The sequence below is a fragment of the Sander lucioperca genome, chromosome 14 (assembly GCF_008315115.2).
Source record: "Sander lucioperca isolate FBNREF2018 chromosome 14, SLUC_FBN_1.2, whole genome shotgun sequence".
Classification (NCBI taxonomy): domain Eukaryota; kingdom Metazoa; phylum Chordata; class Actinopteri; order Perciformes; family Percidae; genus Sander; species Sander lucioperca.
The window spans coordinates 34,026,532-34,043,658 of NC_050186.1; the positions used below are offsets into that span (position 1 = coordinate 34,026,532).

Consider the following 17,127-nt stretch of genomic DNA (forward strand, 5'->3'; position numbering starts at 1 on the left):
TTTTAGTAGGCTACACAACCGTGACACAACCACAACAGAACCTGGGATGCCATTTATTTTTCGAACAGTTGAGGGCGGTAATGAGCTATGGCTGTTTTTATTCTGCCTGAAAGCAACGAAGGAGACTGAATGTTAGCCTCACCATGGCGGAAACACAACAGCAGTCAGGTAACGTTAAAGCACAGCTGAATGCAGTTGTGCAGCATTAGCAAGTTCGTGCTTCGCTTTTGCTATCTTTTGGTAAACGCTAACAATGTTAGCAGGTACACCACTACATTGCCACATGGGGCATTTAACTAATTAACTTTACGTGCTCTAGATAAGCCCATGAGGCATAACAGTTATCACTGCTGTCCTCAGGCAAAGCCACCCATATAACGTTAACGTCACATGTTGACGTTTCTATTTGGGCTTGCCTCTGTTGTTATATACTTGTACAACTTGAAAGTCGTGCTGTGTAATGTTTTGTGACAATCGTTGTGAAACTCTTAAAATACCCCCAGTGGCTTGCTTCACTGTGGAAGGTGTTAGCTAGCACGGAGTGTGAATCGCAGGAGACAATTTGCAGTGTGACGTAGGCACCACAGCCGTTTACTCCTGTATTAATAAGTACAACGTCAGTCCAAAAAATGTTTTTAAAAGTTGTAGAATTGAATTATTCTACGCTTTACAAACGCAAACCAACCGTGCACAAAGACTGATACGACGAGAGGAGCCAAGTCTCAGGAAACAATTAAACATGAATTGTCAAAAAATGAAGCAGCCATAGCCAATTATGTCATGTCAACTTCAGAAAACACTGGATTCTAAATTTCTTATAGTGCACAACTCAATAGCATGCTTTTATCAGACTTGTTCTGCCTGGTAATACTGAATTTACTTATCAAGAGAAAAGTTGCCAAAAACCAAATATCTGCTGACATAACTGAACTGGAATTATCTATGAAATCCGTCTCTTCCTAAACTATTTAGGATCCACCCCTGAGGATGAAGCACCTCAAGTCCCAGACAGCGTCACCTTCATGGTACCCAAGAAAGAGATCAGCATGGTGCCTGATATGGGCAAGTGGAAGAGATCTCAAGTAGGTTGCTGCCTGTGGCTGTGTGAACATGTTTCAAAACTCTCTGTTTTTGTCTGACTTTCCAAATACCAAACCAGACAGAGAACAGGGTTTAGACATACCATGTAGGCCTGAATCTAATTCCGATTCTTCGTGACACAGTGACAACGATACCCGGTTTATCTCACCATACATCCTAAGTAGGCTAAGTTACCGTATGCTACACTGGAAATGCAACGATGCATCTGTAACGTATTCTTTTAAAGTAAATTAATGATTTTCTGTCCGAGAAAAACATTCTCCCCACCCCAATACTTAATTCAGAATGGTTTGACACATATTTTGCCATCAACAAATATTGCGGCCCTCTGCGATTTGGATATTGCACTGGTCCATATTGCGATTTCGATACAATTGCGATTCATTGTGCAGCCCTAGTAAAAACAATACCGCTTTAGTCCAAAGCGGCCGCTAGAATCAACACAAACTGAAAGTTACATATAGACACTTGAAGTAAAAGTACTAATACCACATTGTAAAAAAATACTCCGTTACAAGTAAAAGTCCTGCATTGAAATTGTTACTTAAGTAAAAGTATGTAAGTATCATCAGGAAAATCTACTTAAAGTATTAAAAGTAAAAGTACTCGATGCAGAAAAATCCTCACACATTTTAGAAACTGGAAAAGATCCAAACTGTTCTATCAACTAAGTGTTTAATCGGCTAATGATTTCAGCTGGACTTGTAGGCCGTTATATTGTTGAGTAGTTTATTTTCAATAAAGCGTGTTTTGTGTGCAAAAATCTTAACTTGTAAAGTTATTAGTAACTTAAGCTGTCAGATGAATGTAGTGGAGTAAAAAGTACAATATTTCTCTCTGAAATGTAGCGGAGTAGAAGTAGAAAGTGGCATGAAAAGAAAAGACTCAAGTAAAGTACAAGTACCTCAAATTTGTACTTAAGTACAGTACTTGAGTAAATGTACTTAGTTCCACCACTGAATGGCAAGTAGATTATTATTATTAAAACCTTGGAAAGTGATTGAAGTTATAAAGTTTCTGAAGTGCACGTGTGAAGAGTTTTTGTCTGATGTTGCCCATCACTGTTGAACAATTGCCTCATCTTGATCAATATAAATTGTCAAAATATTCCCATAAATTGATATCATAATATTGATTTTAGTTTTTGTAGCAGTTCATCTGACTACACATCTTGATACATTCCAGTTTTCAACACCTCTCTCCCTCTTCCAGGCATACGCTGACTACATGGGATTCGTTCTGACACTGAATGAAGGTGTGAAGGGAAAGAAGTTCACATCTGAATATAAAGTGTCAGAGGTATGTTGTCTTTTATAACAGTGGCTTCTAAATGTGTGTGTTGGTGTGGTGGTAGAGCGAGTGAGAGAGTGATGGCGATTATCTTCGGAGCGAGTACCGACTCCAGAGTCAAAGTGGGAGAAACAAAGTGTCTCCCCTGTTCTTTCTGACCACGGTGGGAAATCTGTAGCAGGAAAAGTTAACCCTCTCCTTTCAATTCTTGAGTTTGGTAATTGTAGTTGAGTTTTCTTTTGTCAGTGCCCACTTAAAGCTTTAGTGCGTAACTTTTTGATATTAATGATCGTCCGTTACATTCAAGCCATTGCCAAATTAGTTGCTACAAAGCTAATTAAGACTATCAGCTCCACACAATTCTCTCTGTATTTCTCAGTATGACTATGTTCAGAAGATTGTGTCCTCCGTGTCCTCCTTGGCTACTAGCAACTGCGTGGAGGAGGGGTTGGGGGCAGTTCGCGCCGACAGTGTTGTTGTTATTACTTAGAATTCCTAATGGGGGCGACAGAAACTACGCAGTATAGCTTTAATACTTTTATCTGGAATTTCCATTCTTCTGCGAACTGCAATCATGAGCCTCAAATTAATCACATTTTCATACTTCTCATCTGTCTGAGAACAGAAACTTATGTCGATGATAACAACTCAGTTGAAATTCTGCTACATTGAAACACAAAGTGATCACAGAAGGTTAGCCAACTAAGGCTCAGCAGAGTGAACCAGGCTGCGTCTGTCTGATTGCACCAACAACCCCTGACCTAAATATTCTTGTTTATCATTTGCTCTTTATTCCTTTTCATACTCTTTAAACCCATCGTCTGATAATGATAAGTATTAGTGTTGCCTCAGTCGCTGTTGTCTTGTGTGACAGACAGTGGAGAAGTTACTAGATCTTTTGGGGACTCTGGACCGGTGGATAGACGAGACCCCTCCTGTTGACCAGCCATCACGCTTTGGTAATAAGGCTTTCAGAACCTGGTACGCCAAACTAGACCAGGTTAGTACACACACACACACACACACACACACACACACACACAAGCAGGTCCAATCCCAAAGTCCAGACTCACGGACTTTGGTGCGTTCTCGCGGAATTCGTAAGGGCTTAGCAGGGTTTCCCACAGAAAATGTGTTAGTTAAGGTGGTAGGTTTGCCATCTGACGGGGGGAGGGTGCGTAGTACGTAGTATACACGCACTACACACTGTAGTGTGTAGTGCAGACTCTGTGCTACACACTACGCTAAATATTACATTTAAATAATAATAAATAATTAATAAATAACCAGCTTTTCAAAATAACAGCTGCAATGGGCAATTTTAAGCTCATTAAACTATTTTCAAAAAAAGTGCTATAACACTTTTACTGGCATTGCTCCCATTATCCTCCGTGACACGCACTCGTCCACTTTGCCGACAACTCTTCTCCAAAACAAACTGCGCTGAGATAACAGAGCTCAGCCCATAGCTTCACATGCGTGTGAATGAAAGAAATGAAAGTATGCGTGAAATAAAAACAGGACACGTCATTTCACTGTGTGTAACTACGCTAACTAACCGTGTGTTGTGAACCGCGTGTAGTAATTAAAAAAAAACAGCTGTGTCTCAAAGACCGGGCAGCAGCCGGGACATTGAGAATCCACGCGCGAGAGGAGGTGATAGTTCCAGTCACTTCGTCATGTATTCACTTCGTTGAAACAAGAGAAGAAAGCCTCACTGATGTGAAGAACAGGACAGAGAAACATAGCCTATATAAATGCTCTCTGCCCACCGTATGCCAACACTGTGGTAAGTCCATCACCCCGTCTCTGCCCGGGCATACCCCAGCTGCCGCACATTTGTTGACAAACTCCGACGCACACGCGACGGTGAAATGGCGATTGTTCTCACGGACACACTCGCGTGATATGAACTGGCTAGTTCTCCTCCAGACAGCGACGGACCACGTCTCTTTTTCTTTCTCTCATTTCGGCCGTGTGGCGCGTGTGCCCGCTCGCGGTGTGAAGCGCGTCCGAGATGCACTTGACGGCCTTTTGTGCAGCAGACTTTTTTTTTTTTTTGACGACCTAGTTAAGGCGGTAGGGTTCCCCAGCTTAGGCTGGCCGCCCGAGCTGCAAAGTGCTGCGGCAACCCTGGTTAGAGTTGTCCCAATGTTGAATTTCAAAGGGCGTGAGGTTTTAAGTACACACTTACCGAGCTCTTTCCGTGAGTCTGCATCGATTCCACAGTTCAAAGCGTTGTGACGTTTACCGCGGAGACCGTAGGGAAATCCGGAGATTACAAAGGTAAACAGCAGCACGACACACGACCACGGAGCACAGACCAACCTGTTGTCCAGCTCGTAAAACAAGAGTTTGACAAAATTTGGAATCAGGCAGCCGTCTCCTGTGCCTTGGCCGTGTGGAAAGCAACAAACTTAAAATGAAAATTCCCAAACCGGCAAGTGTCAGCAACATCTTTTGTTATTAAACGTCGCCAAGGTAACATGTGATCTCGTGAAATGCTGTCCCAATCCCATTTATACCTATCTGAACACACTCACTCACTTAGCACCTGAGATCAGTTAAGTCTGTGAGTCTTTAGTCCTTAGTCCTCAGGGCTCACTTTGGGATTGAGCCCACACACACACACACACACACACTCCTCCGTAGTGTTTAATGACTTCAGTTCCTAAAACTGGAACTGGGGCATTGTATTTGTTTGGTAGTTGAGGTCAAATATCCACAATCTTTGCACAGCATTGCTTACTGCACCTTTTAAGTGAACTGAGCCGAACACTGTGGATCAGTCATGTCAGGCAGATACCTGATTATTAATTAAGTCGTTATCTGCACCAATGCATCCCTAAAAGAGACTGTAACTATTCTCATTTTGAGAAAAGTCAAGGGGAACTTTTTTATGGGAATTAAAAGGAATGTATAGGCACCAACAGTAAAAAACAGGAATTAAATAGAAATAAACGGGTTATTTGCTCAGGCTGTAGTTACTATGTCATATGCAGATAGAAACAAACATTTTTACTAAATCATAAGCAGACATAATCCATTTATTTGCCAAATACATACAATGTCAAATGTGTCTTGTGGTGAGTTAGCTAGCTGGTAAGTTAACAAACGTGGAAAGGTTCTTTGAAAATTTGAGCCATCAATGCGGGCTGTGTGCAAACTCAGGGTTCAAAGTCAACAACTCATTTTACAAAAGAATGAATTGAAATAGATTAATTTAAACTCCTCAATTAGCTCAGTCAAGCCATACATCCCATGGTCAACAGCTAGATAGCAAAACGTAGCAGAACGTGTTTACAAGTTATACATTGTGTACTTTGCTTAAGGCTACTATCTGTTGGTTAACTGAAATATCATTCAAAATATATTTACTTCAATGTCATCATTTGGCTCAGACAGTGAAGTAGTGTGCTGCACATGAGATTGGAGAATGCGCTGTGTATTCAGTGCAGGTTACAATTCAATTAAATGGGCATACTTTTAACCGAAACATGCCACATGACCTAGTATTGCTTTTGTGTATGTATCTTCCACCCAAATTAGTTCACTATTAAAAAAAAGTACAATTCTTATATTAAAATTGTGCAACATTTCCAAAATTCCAGAGCTTAACTCCCCTTGGAAAATTTCCTGGAAGTTCACGGACTTTTGTAACCCGAATATCTCTCTGTGTGCAGGAAGCAGAGGCCTTGGTTTCAACAGTGCTCCCTGCTGACAAAAGTGCTGCAGCTCCAGAGATAGCTGTCTATCTGAAAGAGTCTGTGGGGAATGCCACCAGGATAGACTATGGAACAGGTAATAGTGCTGTGCTAAATGTGGCCCATGACGCGTACATGTACATGTACACACTGCTATAAGAATGTGGTCATATGTTGGCCAGACCACCTCCGAATGTGGTCTGAGTGATCAGATCTGAATGCGTCCTGGGTGCATTCACACCCGTACTAAGAGCTAGGGTTGGATATCGTATGGGTTTCTTCCTGATACCGATGCTAAAACAATACTTTTAAAACGGTGCTGGTGCCTAAACAGTGCCAGAATCAATACTTTTTGAAAGATAATAAAAAAAGCACCAAAAAAAAAAGTCGTTGACATTAAAGACAGGCTTGTTTATTGCAAAGGCCATATGGTCAAAATTAAATGATTTATTAAAAATGTAATAACTTATAACTGTAACTTATTCCACCAGTAAATTGCTGTTAAAAGAGTGTAAAAAAAATGAGAGAAGGGTATTTTACAATAACCTAGAATGCACTCCAAGGATTACCAGTAAACGCACCATTTGTGTTGTTTATCTGACAACAGCAGTGACCATAGTGCAGCTAGTTTGTGTCTTTAGCTGCAGACTGTTGTACTTCCTGCTGTTGGAATCCTTTCCAGAGAAATACCAACGTCACATCATGACTTCGTGTAAACATACACGGCCACTTTCTTAAGCCAAGTGGCATGTTATCTGTACGCATTTTGAGCTATCCGCGTGTATGTCTACACTGTATACAGCGGGCGTAAACATACAACATGTTATCGCGAGAAGAAAGCGACGGTTAAGTTAAGGAAACGTCACACGCGGGTTTAGGAAAAGAAGAACCAGTTGGGTTTAGGAAAAGAACAACGGGGTTGGCTTTAGTAAAAGAAGACAGTTGAGTTTAGGAAACGTGATGCATGGGACACAATCCCCGGCTTCCTGGGTGAAAGTCCTGTGTTTGACCGAACCACCACCAACTTCCCTACGCGGATTTTCGCCCTTTCATACCACTCGCTACAGCGTAAATTGACACGCAATCGCAAGGTAATGTAAGTCAATGGAGGCCAATCGGTGTTGATAAACACGCTAAAAAGCGAGTATGCCTCTTGATAACACGGCAATAATGTCATACGAATTGGCGTGTCGTATACGCCATTTCATGAGATCAGTCTGGAAATACAGACACACGTTTAACCACCGTTGCTATATTAGCACCAGATTTCGGTACACAACCCTACTCAGAGCCGTCCACTCGTGATTGGCTCACTCATATCGGATTTTAATACCATGTGGAAATAGGGTATTAAACCCACACAAAACCTTTACACAAACCTTTGAATATATATATATAAACTCCAGAAAGTCGAATCTGCAAGGCCAGATTATCTCTCAGATAACGGAGAAAATGTTTTGTAATTTTGGCGGACGGACCATTCAAACATTAAAGAGAGAGAGATTATTACGTAGCTGCTGTGTTGTTTGTTAAATTTCAGAAGTGTGGCGCTTTCTGCAGATGATACCAAGTGTATCAGACTATATACACAACACAGATACTGTAATATGTGTTTGGCCACCAGGCGGTGCAATGATGCACTGCAACTCTGTAAAAAGCAGGTTCGATTCAGAGATTTATAAAGGCAGCAGACATTTAGTCCTGCAGCATTGAAGCTGTAAGAAACACTACGGGGAAACTGATTTTGAGTTAAGCTTAAAAGACTACATGTCTTTTTAAATGTTTTTAAAATGTCTTTTGTAATATGTGTAAATGTCCTTTACTGTAAATCCATTGAAAACTAGGTTGTAACCATTTTTAAAGCAGGAGTGTCAGTTAAAGAGTCAAGGAAACAAAAATGGATTCCTCGGAGCTTTAGCAAAGAGAACACTTGGACAAAAAACAGGCAGAAGTTAAAGGTACACTGTGTAGGAATTTCTCCCATCTAGCGGTGAAATTGTATTTTGCATTTAAACGAACAGTGCTCTCTAGCGCCTCGCTTTTTCAAATGCGTGTGTTGCCACTACGGTAGCCGTTAGGTACCAAGAAGTAGGGCTGAACGATTTTTGAAAATAATCTAATTGCGATTATCTTCCCAAATATTGCGATTGCGATTCGATTATTTTTTTAAGCTCTTTGTCTTCTGTATTATTCAAAGAATGATAATATAATAATTTATAGTATGAACACACACACACACACACACACACACACACACACACACACACACACACACAGTAATTTTTTAGCTGCCTCCAGCCCCTCCCCCTCGTGAAGTTGCATGCTGCCGTGTGCACTTGTTCAGAGAGGCTATCGTTACGTTAGCTAGTTGCTGGTGTTCTTGCCGTGGGATTAACTGTACTAATAAAACTGTTGAAACACCGCGGCCACGCTGCTGTGAAAGCTCCCTGAACATCATTTATCAGTCTGATTGTTACCCCTCTCAGTAGCAGCTCCTCCACTCATATCTTTATAGCGGAGCTAACCGCTAACCGGAGCTAACCGCTAATCAGAGCTAATCGTTGCCAACCGAGCCTTGAGTTCTGTGTGCCTGTATCCATTAACTGCATGTATAGACTCAAGCCCAAATAAAACCCTTCATTTTATTAAAATGGTTGTAAAAGTTTTAAACTACAACTCAGTTGTTTGAATGACAGAAATCAGCTCAAGGTACGCCGTAACGTTAGCGTGCTAGTTGATGCTTTCTCTGCAGAGTGCAGACTGATTTGCTCTCGCGAGTCATGTGACCAAATCGCAGCCTTTGCGATTAGGAAATCGCGTTTTAACATATCGCGATATTATCGCAAATGCAATTAATCGTTCAGCCCTACCAAGAAGCTATGACAACATGTCTTCCAATTTTCGCTTTTTTTGGCGACGAGGATTCCTTCTCCTCTGGCTCGGCATAAGTATGATCCTTCATTATGAACTAAGGTGCAGTGCAAGCTTTCAAATGTGCCGGGGCGGTGACAAGCTCCTCCCACTGATCTCCTTCTCCGTTTCAGCTGGTTTCAGTCACGTGACGCTGGCTCTGAACGAAAACACGTTGTGGATTAGCTAGACAGGTAGGCTAGTGCTGTATGTCCCTCTCAGTGATTAGAGTTTTTCAAAATGACGGAACGACATGGAAGCCTCCTTGGACCTGCCCGTCCAATGTAAATACAGATAAGAAATTCTTCGCTTACGAGGATAAGTCAGATCATTGGCAGAGGTAATTTTACACCAATGAGAACATAATTATGAATGAAGACATTGATTTTAGCTAATAAAATACTTAAAACACTACACAGTGTACCTTTTAAGATAGTGGTGGTGGTATCAATAGAAGTATAAAACAAACTTAAACTAAACATAATTCATAGTATCAGTAGTAATATGTAGCCATAAGTAATGGCTAAAGGCAAGATGTGGTAGCATTTGTTCGTCACTGTCAAATCAAAAAAGTCGCACTTGGCCTGCACACAGATCCTGTTGATGTTTGAAGAGCTTCAATGTGTGTATATTTGTCTTCTCAGGTCATGAAGCTGCGTTTGCTGCGTTCCTCTGCTGCCTCTGCAAGGTTGGAGCTCTCAGGGTAGATGATCAGCTGGCTATCGTTTTTCAGGTTTTTAACAAGTGAGCTGGTACTGCTGTGGTCTGCTTCAAACCTCTTGGTTTTTAAGTGTGCTGTTGATGTACACTGTTCACACAAAACAGAAAGACTACTTCCTGTCTCTGGGTCTATCTGAAAGTAAACATAGAAAGTTTGGTAATATTGTATTATTGATTTGGGGTGGCAGTAGCTCAGTCTGTAGGGATTTGGGTTGGGAAACGGAGGGTCGATGGTTCAAGTCCCCATACCGACCAACGTATGGTGGTGGACTGGTAGCTGGAAAGGTGCCAGTTCACCTCCTTTTGAGCAAGGCACCGAACCCCCAACTGCTCAGGGCGCCTGTCCATCGACAGCTGCAGCACCCACACGCTGACATTAGTGCATTAGCTTGTCTGCTTATTTTATCTATAAACACTTTCTCAATTGAAATTCTAGATAATGTACATTTAGTATATCAGTATTGCAAAACAAGATAGTGTAGATTACATCCACATCATCACTTGTGTCTGTGTAGCTAGCGCAATGTTAGTTCAACTGTTATTGTATATATGTTATATGTATAATATTGATATCTTGGTATCTTCCTACCCTACTACAACATCGCTGCGTGTGTTTACGGTGTGTTCTTGCAGGTATCTGACAGTGATGCGTAAGCTGCAGAAGACCTACAGAATGGAGCCAGCTGGGAGCCAAGGTGTGTGGGGACTGGATGACTTTCAGTTTCTGCCCTTCATTTGGGGAAGCTCCCAGTTTGTAGGTAAGAGCCTCGCTACAGCATTAAGTCAAAATGATTGAAAACAAGCGGTCTGTATCAGCTCAGTCTCACATTGCCAGACCTTCCTCCACAGAGCTGCGGAGGAGGGCCTGGCTAGTCCACACAGCATTCCAGGATTGGGACAAAAACGTGCTCTGGTTTACTGGCATTTCTTTAAACCACTTGGGGGGCGCTAAGCACTGGACTGAGCAACGGACCCTCTGCAAAATAGCCTCGGGGAAAGGAACTTGTTTTGGTGGAACATGTGTACGATCAAAGGTTGTTTTAGTCGTGCAACAGAAAACTCAGATTGGACAGGTAGTCTAGCTAGCTGTCTGGATTTACCCTGCAGAGATCTGAGGAGCAGTTAACCATAGTCCTCAGAAATCCACTGGAGTTTAGAATTCCATAAAAGAAAGCCGGATATCCATCACCTTCGATGGATATCCTGCCGTCTGAAAATAGGACATTTCTGTAAACAATCTGTGATATGTAACATTATTCCAGCATTTATCTTATGAAAAAACAGTAAATATGATAATAAAAAGAGGAATACAACTTTTTTAAACCAACCAAATGTTACACCAAACATTCAACTTAATATTGCACATTCGCTTTATCGCAGTTTCCACGGGGTCTTAAAAAGTCCAAAATTTCCAAATAAAAATTTTAAGCCTTTAAATGTCTTAAATCATTTTAAACAGGTCTTAATTTTCCTACGTCCACATAACGTAAAAACACACCGGGAGTGCAAGTGTCCCGTATAGCAGCGTAGCGCAGCTATTTTTATTTCGGCGCCCATGTTATTCAATCTGTCCGGCCCTCACCGGGCGCAGAGCAGCCGTGTCGGCCCGCGCCCTGCAGCGACAGTTACGGCGTCTCCTCTATTTCTTGCGCGAGACAAGAGCGTATGTGTCAAGCCAGGCAGGTAATCACATACAGGAAGACCACGGTGCAGCCGGATACTTTACCAAAATAAAATACATTTCAAAATAAAACACCTAGGTTCATGGTGATTTTGGCTGTCTTGACTTCTCACGGCGAGACACGCGATCAGGACAGAGAGAGTGACACACACACACACACACACACACACACTCCTCCGTAGTGTTTAATGACTTCAGTTCCTAAAACAGGAACTGGGGCATTGTATTTGTTTGGTAGTTGAGGTCAAATATCCACAATCTTTGCACAGCATTGCTTACTGCACCTTTTAAGTGAACTGAGCCGAACACTGTGGATCATAATTTGCTCCATATGTACAGATTATTATTTCGCTTTTTTTTTATTTGAATACAGTCATTTACTTTGCAAGTGCTTTTGTGACTCTGCATTTTGTTGTACTTTTATGTCATGCCATAGGTCTTAAATTTCATTCATAAAGGTCTTAAAAAGTCCCGATTTGATTTGAAAAAGACGAATCGTTCAGCCCTAACCAAAACCAGGATCCAATACCATTTACACTACTGTCCCATGGCGAAACAAATAAATAAAAGACGTCTACTATGCCAATTGAACGTCATTGGTGCAGTTTTTTTTTCATTGACAAAAAATAACATACAAAACTCTCGTAGGGGAAAGTAAACTGTACATCAGTAGATACAATAACAAATGTTGTCAATGTACAAGTAAGAAAAGAATCACCCATGCAAAAAACAACAAAAAAGAGGGGAATCACTTAAAGAAATCCCAAGTCAAAAGCAAAAAGGCTAGAGAAGTACAAAAATCAACATTTAGGAGCGGCATGAAAGGGAATTAATTAGGGTATTAATCAAAAACAATAATCTCCCAGATATGTCACTACACATTTTTCTGTCTATTTTACTAAGATTCACATCCTTTTTCAGTGAGAGAAAAACCAACAATTTAAAATCATTCATAAACCAAACAAAGGTAGGCTTAGAACATCTCCACTCACTGCAACGAATGTAATCATGTACACATCTGTGCATCTCCACAGTGGCCGCGGTTAATGGGAAGGTAAATGGGGACACCTGGTGGTGAACATGTGCACTTACAGCTCCTTCTCCCTTCAGATCACCCAACGCTGGAGCCTCGGCACTTCCTCGATGAGCGGGTGGTGAACGAGCACCAACACGAGTACATGTTTCTGGATTGCATCAAGTTCATAAATGAGGTGGGATATGAAATGCCTTCACACAAACTTTCACGTGTAAACAAACGGTGATCACACTTGATGTGTGTGTTACAAAATGATCTTTACCATAGTAGATTACTTACCTGTGGGATATATGGCTGATCAAATGAAATAATACATATACAATATGTATAATACAGTACTATGGATACTTTTTTTTTGTGATTAACATTTTTTATTCATTTTTTTAGAAACATACAATTCGCAACCCCCACCCCACTCGTCATCACCACCCACCCACCCAGACAAAAACCAAGAAAAGGATGCCACAGTAGCCACAATATACAAGACAATACAACAAAATAATAACAAAATAGAAAAACTTTAAACCGAATAAACCTATGTGTAATGACAACAGCATAAACCCATCACACACGTCTCGCCCCAGCACAAAGCGTCTTAGGAACCCTCCAGAAAGCTCAGGTACCGTCCCTATTTCCTAGTGTAGACATCCAATCTGGGGGAAAAAAAAAACGCCGCCACTCTACGCCAAGAAAAACACCGCTGCGAATAGCCGTGAAGCGTAGATTTGGGCCTGATCGCGCGCCTGGCTGTTCAAACCAGACGCGCAGTTCTCCGCAAAGCAATCTTTCTCCTCTCCACTCTACAAAACGTCTCTCCCCCCCACACACACACTCTCCGTGTGTGGGTGTGGATGTGTGTGTGTGTGTGTGTGTGTGTGTGTGTGTGTGTGTGTGTGTGTGTGTGTGTGTTTCTCTGTCTGTCCATCTGTCGGTCTCTCTCTCCGTGTGCCTGATCGCGTGGCTCGCTGTAAACACAGCTGAGGAGTCACGACAGCCAAAATCACCATAGACCTGGGTGTTTTATTATGAAAATGGTTTATTTTGTAAAATATCCCGCTGCACTGTGGCCTTCCTGTGTGTGTTATTACCTGCCTGGCTTGACACATACGCTCGCAGAAGAAATAGAGGACAGATTGAATAAAGTGGGCGGCGAATGAAAATATCTCCGTTTCACGGCGCTTCAGCGTGTGTTTCTGGCCCTAGCCATCTCACAAGCCCACTCCTGGTTTGACTGCACCCCTTCATTCCTCCGTCCTCTTAAAATAATCTGTCTGGCTATCAACAAACTAGTCTGGACCCAGCTTCTTATGTGCTTATCTATCCCGCTTAGGATTATTTTTTTAAGACAAAAGTAAAAAAAAAAATTGATTCCAGCTTGTTAAATGTGAATATGTTCTAGTTTCTTCTCTCCTTTGTGACAGTAAACTGAATATCTTTTGAGTTTTGACAAAACAACATTTGAGGACGTCCTCTTGGGCTTTTGGGAAACACTGATCCACATTTTTCACCATTTTCTGACATTTTAGGGACCAAACAACTAATCGATTAATCGAGAAAAAAAATCAACAGATTAATCGACTATGAAAATAATTGCTGCCCTAGTTATGGCATATTTTCCTAATATCATGCAGCCCTAGTACTATGTGTACTTTAAATAGACATTGCACTTATTTTGTTCTGATTTAGCTGTTGGAAATGAATGAGTCCACCTGAGCTTTGTCCAGGAAAAGGGATACGGGGGAAAGGCAGACGGAATGCCAGAGCAGGAACCATGCGCTTTGTTTTTGGATTTGAAAGGAAAAGGAGTGGAGGAAAGTAGAGGAGGGCGTTGTTGGAGCAGCTACATCCTTTTCCTCCTTCCCACTCTGGGGCACTCCCTTCTTCCCTCTTTTTCCTCCTCCTCTTCCTGCTGTGTGACCTCTCCCTCCTCCTCACGGTCACTAAAGGATGCTGCTGTTGTGTCAAGAAGGGAAGAAGTGCCTCCTTGGTTCTCCTCCTCAGTTACTCAGTTTTTCAAAATGAGATCATGAATGAGGTCTCTTGGTCGTGATAAGCCTGATACATTTTTGGGCCAGCATTGAAGAAGTGAAAAGTCTTCAGTCTTGTGTCAAATTGTAAACAATCAAGTCAAGCTAAATCACTTATCTACTTATAAAGGACAGGGCCCAGGTGGAAATGGGGTCCGATGGATACAACATTGTCAATAACAGGCAGTGCTGTGTTGCTGTGTCAAAGGTTCAGCTGGTCACCTGAGTATACTTTGGTCTTTGAGCCAAAATGGCTCATTTTGTTATAAGAGAAGAGTTGAAAAGCAGAAAATGGTACGTCAAAATTAATCCGAATGAATGTTTGGTTCTAGAAGCTTAGTGACGTTGTGACCAAGTGGCAACCTCCGGTGCTGGAAAAATAAAGTCAGTGTGGAAGTGCCATTAACTGCAGTTCATTGCCTGGCCACTTGAGGCTGGCTCCAAAAGGGAGGAATCTCCAAATACCCCCACGTTAAAATGCCCAAATTCAACATGTTTACAGCCTGGTACAAAAAAACAGTTTTGGTCTCAGTAGCTACAGCGCTAAGCATAAGTGAATACACCCATGCTAAAGTTGACTAAAAGAGGACTAAAAAATCATCTTTTGGAAAGTGATCTTAATGCCTTTAATTAAAGAAATAATGAAAAATCCAACCTTTTAGGACACCAATTTTCTTTGTGAATGAATAATGTATCGTAAATAAATAAATGTTCTTCCTTAAAATACAGGGGGGCATAAGTAAGCACACCACTATGTTAAATTCCCATAGAGGCAGGCAGATTTCTATTTTTAAAGGCCAGTTATTTCATGGATCCAGGATACTATGCATCCTGATAAAGTTCCCTTGGCTTTTGGAATTAAATTAGCCCCACATCACCACTTAACCTTCACCATACCTAGAGACTGGAAAAAGAAAATTGGTGTCCCTTTAAGGACTCCTCATTTTTTGAATTAAGGCTGATTTTTTTTTTTTGTTTGTTTTTTTATAACTCATCAGATTAAGTTATATTCAAGATAAAAGTCCTGCATAATTAAGGGTGTGCCACTTTAAGTGACAGGTTGGTGTCGTCACTGGAGGCGAGCATAGACTGTTGACTTCATTTGGCCCGCCTCAGCTCCACCACGCTCCACCTCTTTGCCCATCTTTGGATTAGCCGACGTTGGGCACTGCCAAGATGCGAGAGCCGAAGCCACTGGGAGCAGCCCACTTTGAGTTTCATTTTCGCTCTTCAGAAACCCATGGGTGACGTCACGGAGACTACGTCTATATTTTATACAGTCTATGGTTGTGCCTATACTCGCGGGGCAAGTTCGTGAACTGCTGTGGCTGGCCGCTTACTACTGCTAGTCAGTCACAATAGATTCTCTGAGATGACCTCGATTTTCTCTCTAGTGTTCCGTTTACTCCCCCCTTGGTATTTTGTTCACCATTGCTAATGCTGGGTTAGTAAACCTGTTAGCTTAATAGCTTGGGTCGCTAACGGTACAATAAGTTCACACAGTTTCTCATAACTGTCCAAACCATTTCTATTTTGTGGAGCAGTTTATACTCCGACAGAGAGTAAAAGAAAAAAGTGGATGGTGCATCAGTTAATTTGGACTCTCTGGCTCCAATTAATTCCAATGGAATCGCCACGCTGTTCATAAATGCGCCGTGACCAGGCCTTAACACCTGTGCACTGACTCTAATACCACATTGGGCATTGTTGTAGGCCTTTTATTGACAGGACAGCTGAAGACAGGAAAGGGGGGAGAGAGAGAGAGGGGTGACATGCAGCAAAGGACCGTGGGTTAGAATCGAACCCGTGGTCGCTGCAGCAAGGACTGAGCCTTTGTCCAATTCTTTTAAATGGACGTTTTGCAGTCCTATTTTTGTCTGCAATGTAAACAAACATGTTTTTATAGCATGCACAAGGGACAATACCATCTTCTGATTGGCTAGTATGTGTCTGTTAAACATGGGGACACCTTAAATGTGCTTCCAGTCAACCGCTACCCATGACCTCTATTTCAACTTAAAGTGCAAGGTTTATTTAACAGTGAGAAACCATAGCAACAATACTGAGGCTTAATAGTTAATACCACTTAAGGGTGATTTATTATATAGCATTTTCAGGTTAATACTTGTATTTTGTGTTTGTACTAGAACATGTTTACATGCTTTATGTTCCAAAAACACTTTATTTTTCTCATGCTGCCCATGACTGCTGCACCTGTATTCACCCTCTGTATGAGACGCTCTGTTGGAGCACCTGTCTCTTTAAGCCCCCCCCCATGAAAATGGCCAGTCTGCTCTAATTGATCGGATTCCGTATCCGTGCAGCACTCTACCATGAAAAACACCAATAAAGGCTTATAAGCCAAATATGACACAACTGGACACGTTTCATCAGCAGTATGACCCGAAACTGAAGAGAAATTAACAACATTGGCAGCGAAGATTACATATATTTACTTGCCGTTAGCATGCAGCTACTATAGTTAGCAGTGCACAGCAATAGAATATAGCAGCACTTTCTATCGTCAAAAATCACAGATAAAGGCTTCTTAACCAAATACTACCCAACTGGGCATGTTTCAGCATTAATGTGACCCGAAATTGGGGAGAAATTAACAACATTGGCAGCCAAGATTACAGAATTCCCTGGCGTTAGCAT

General features: G+C 41.6%; 1 protein-coding gene across 2 annotated transcripts in view; it reads left to right on the forward strand.

Annotated features, from left to right (window-relative positions):
• Positions 1–39: 39 nt before the first annotated feature.
• ptpa (protein phosphatase 2 phosphatase activator) overlaps positions 40–17,127 on the forward strand; it is a 31,583-nt gene continuing 14,495 nt past the window's right edge. For both annotated transcript variants that reach the window (XR_004894992.1, XM_031287304.2), the window contains exons 1-8: positions 40–168; positions 973–1,082; positions 2,314–2,400; positions 3,266–3,391; positions 6,075–6,192; positions 9,650–9,749; positions 10,359–10,483; positions 12,517–12,617. Coding sequence is in view for 1 of the 2 variants with exons in the window: in XM_031287304.2 (XP_031143164.1) it covers positions 144–168; positions 973–1,082; positions 2,314–2,400; positions 3,266–3,391; positions 6,075–6,192; positions 9,650–9,749; positions 10,359–10,483; positions 12,517–12,617 (792 nt within the window). In the remaining variant the exon portion in view is untranslated. The remainder of the gene's footprint in view (positions 169–972; positions 1,083–2,313; positions 2,401–3,265; positions 3,392–6,074; positions 6,193–9,649; positions 9,750–10,358; positions 10,484–12,516; positions 12,618–17,127) is intronic.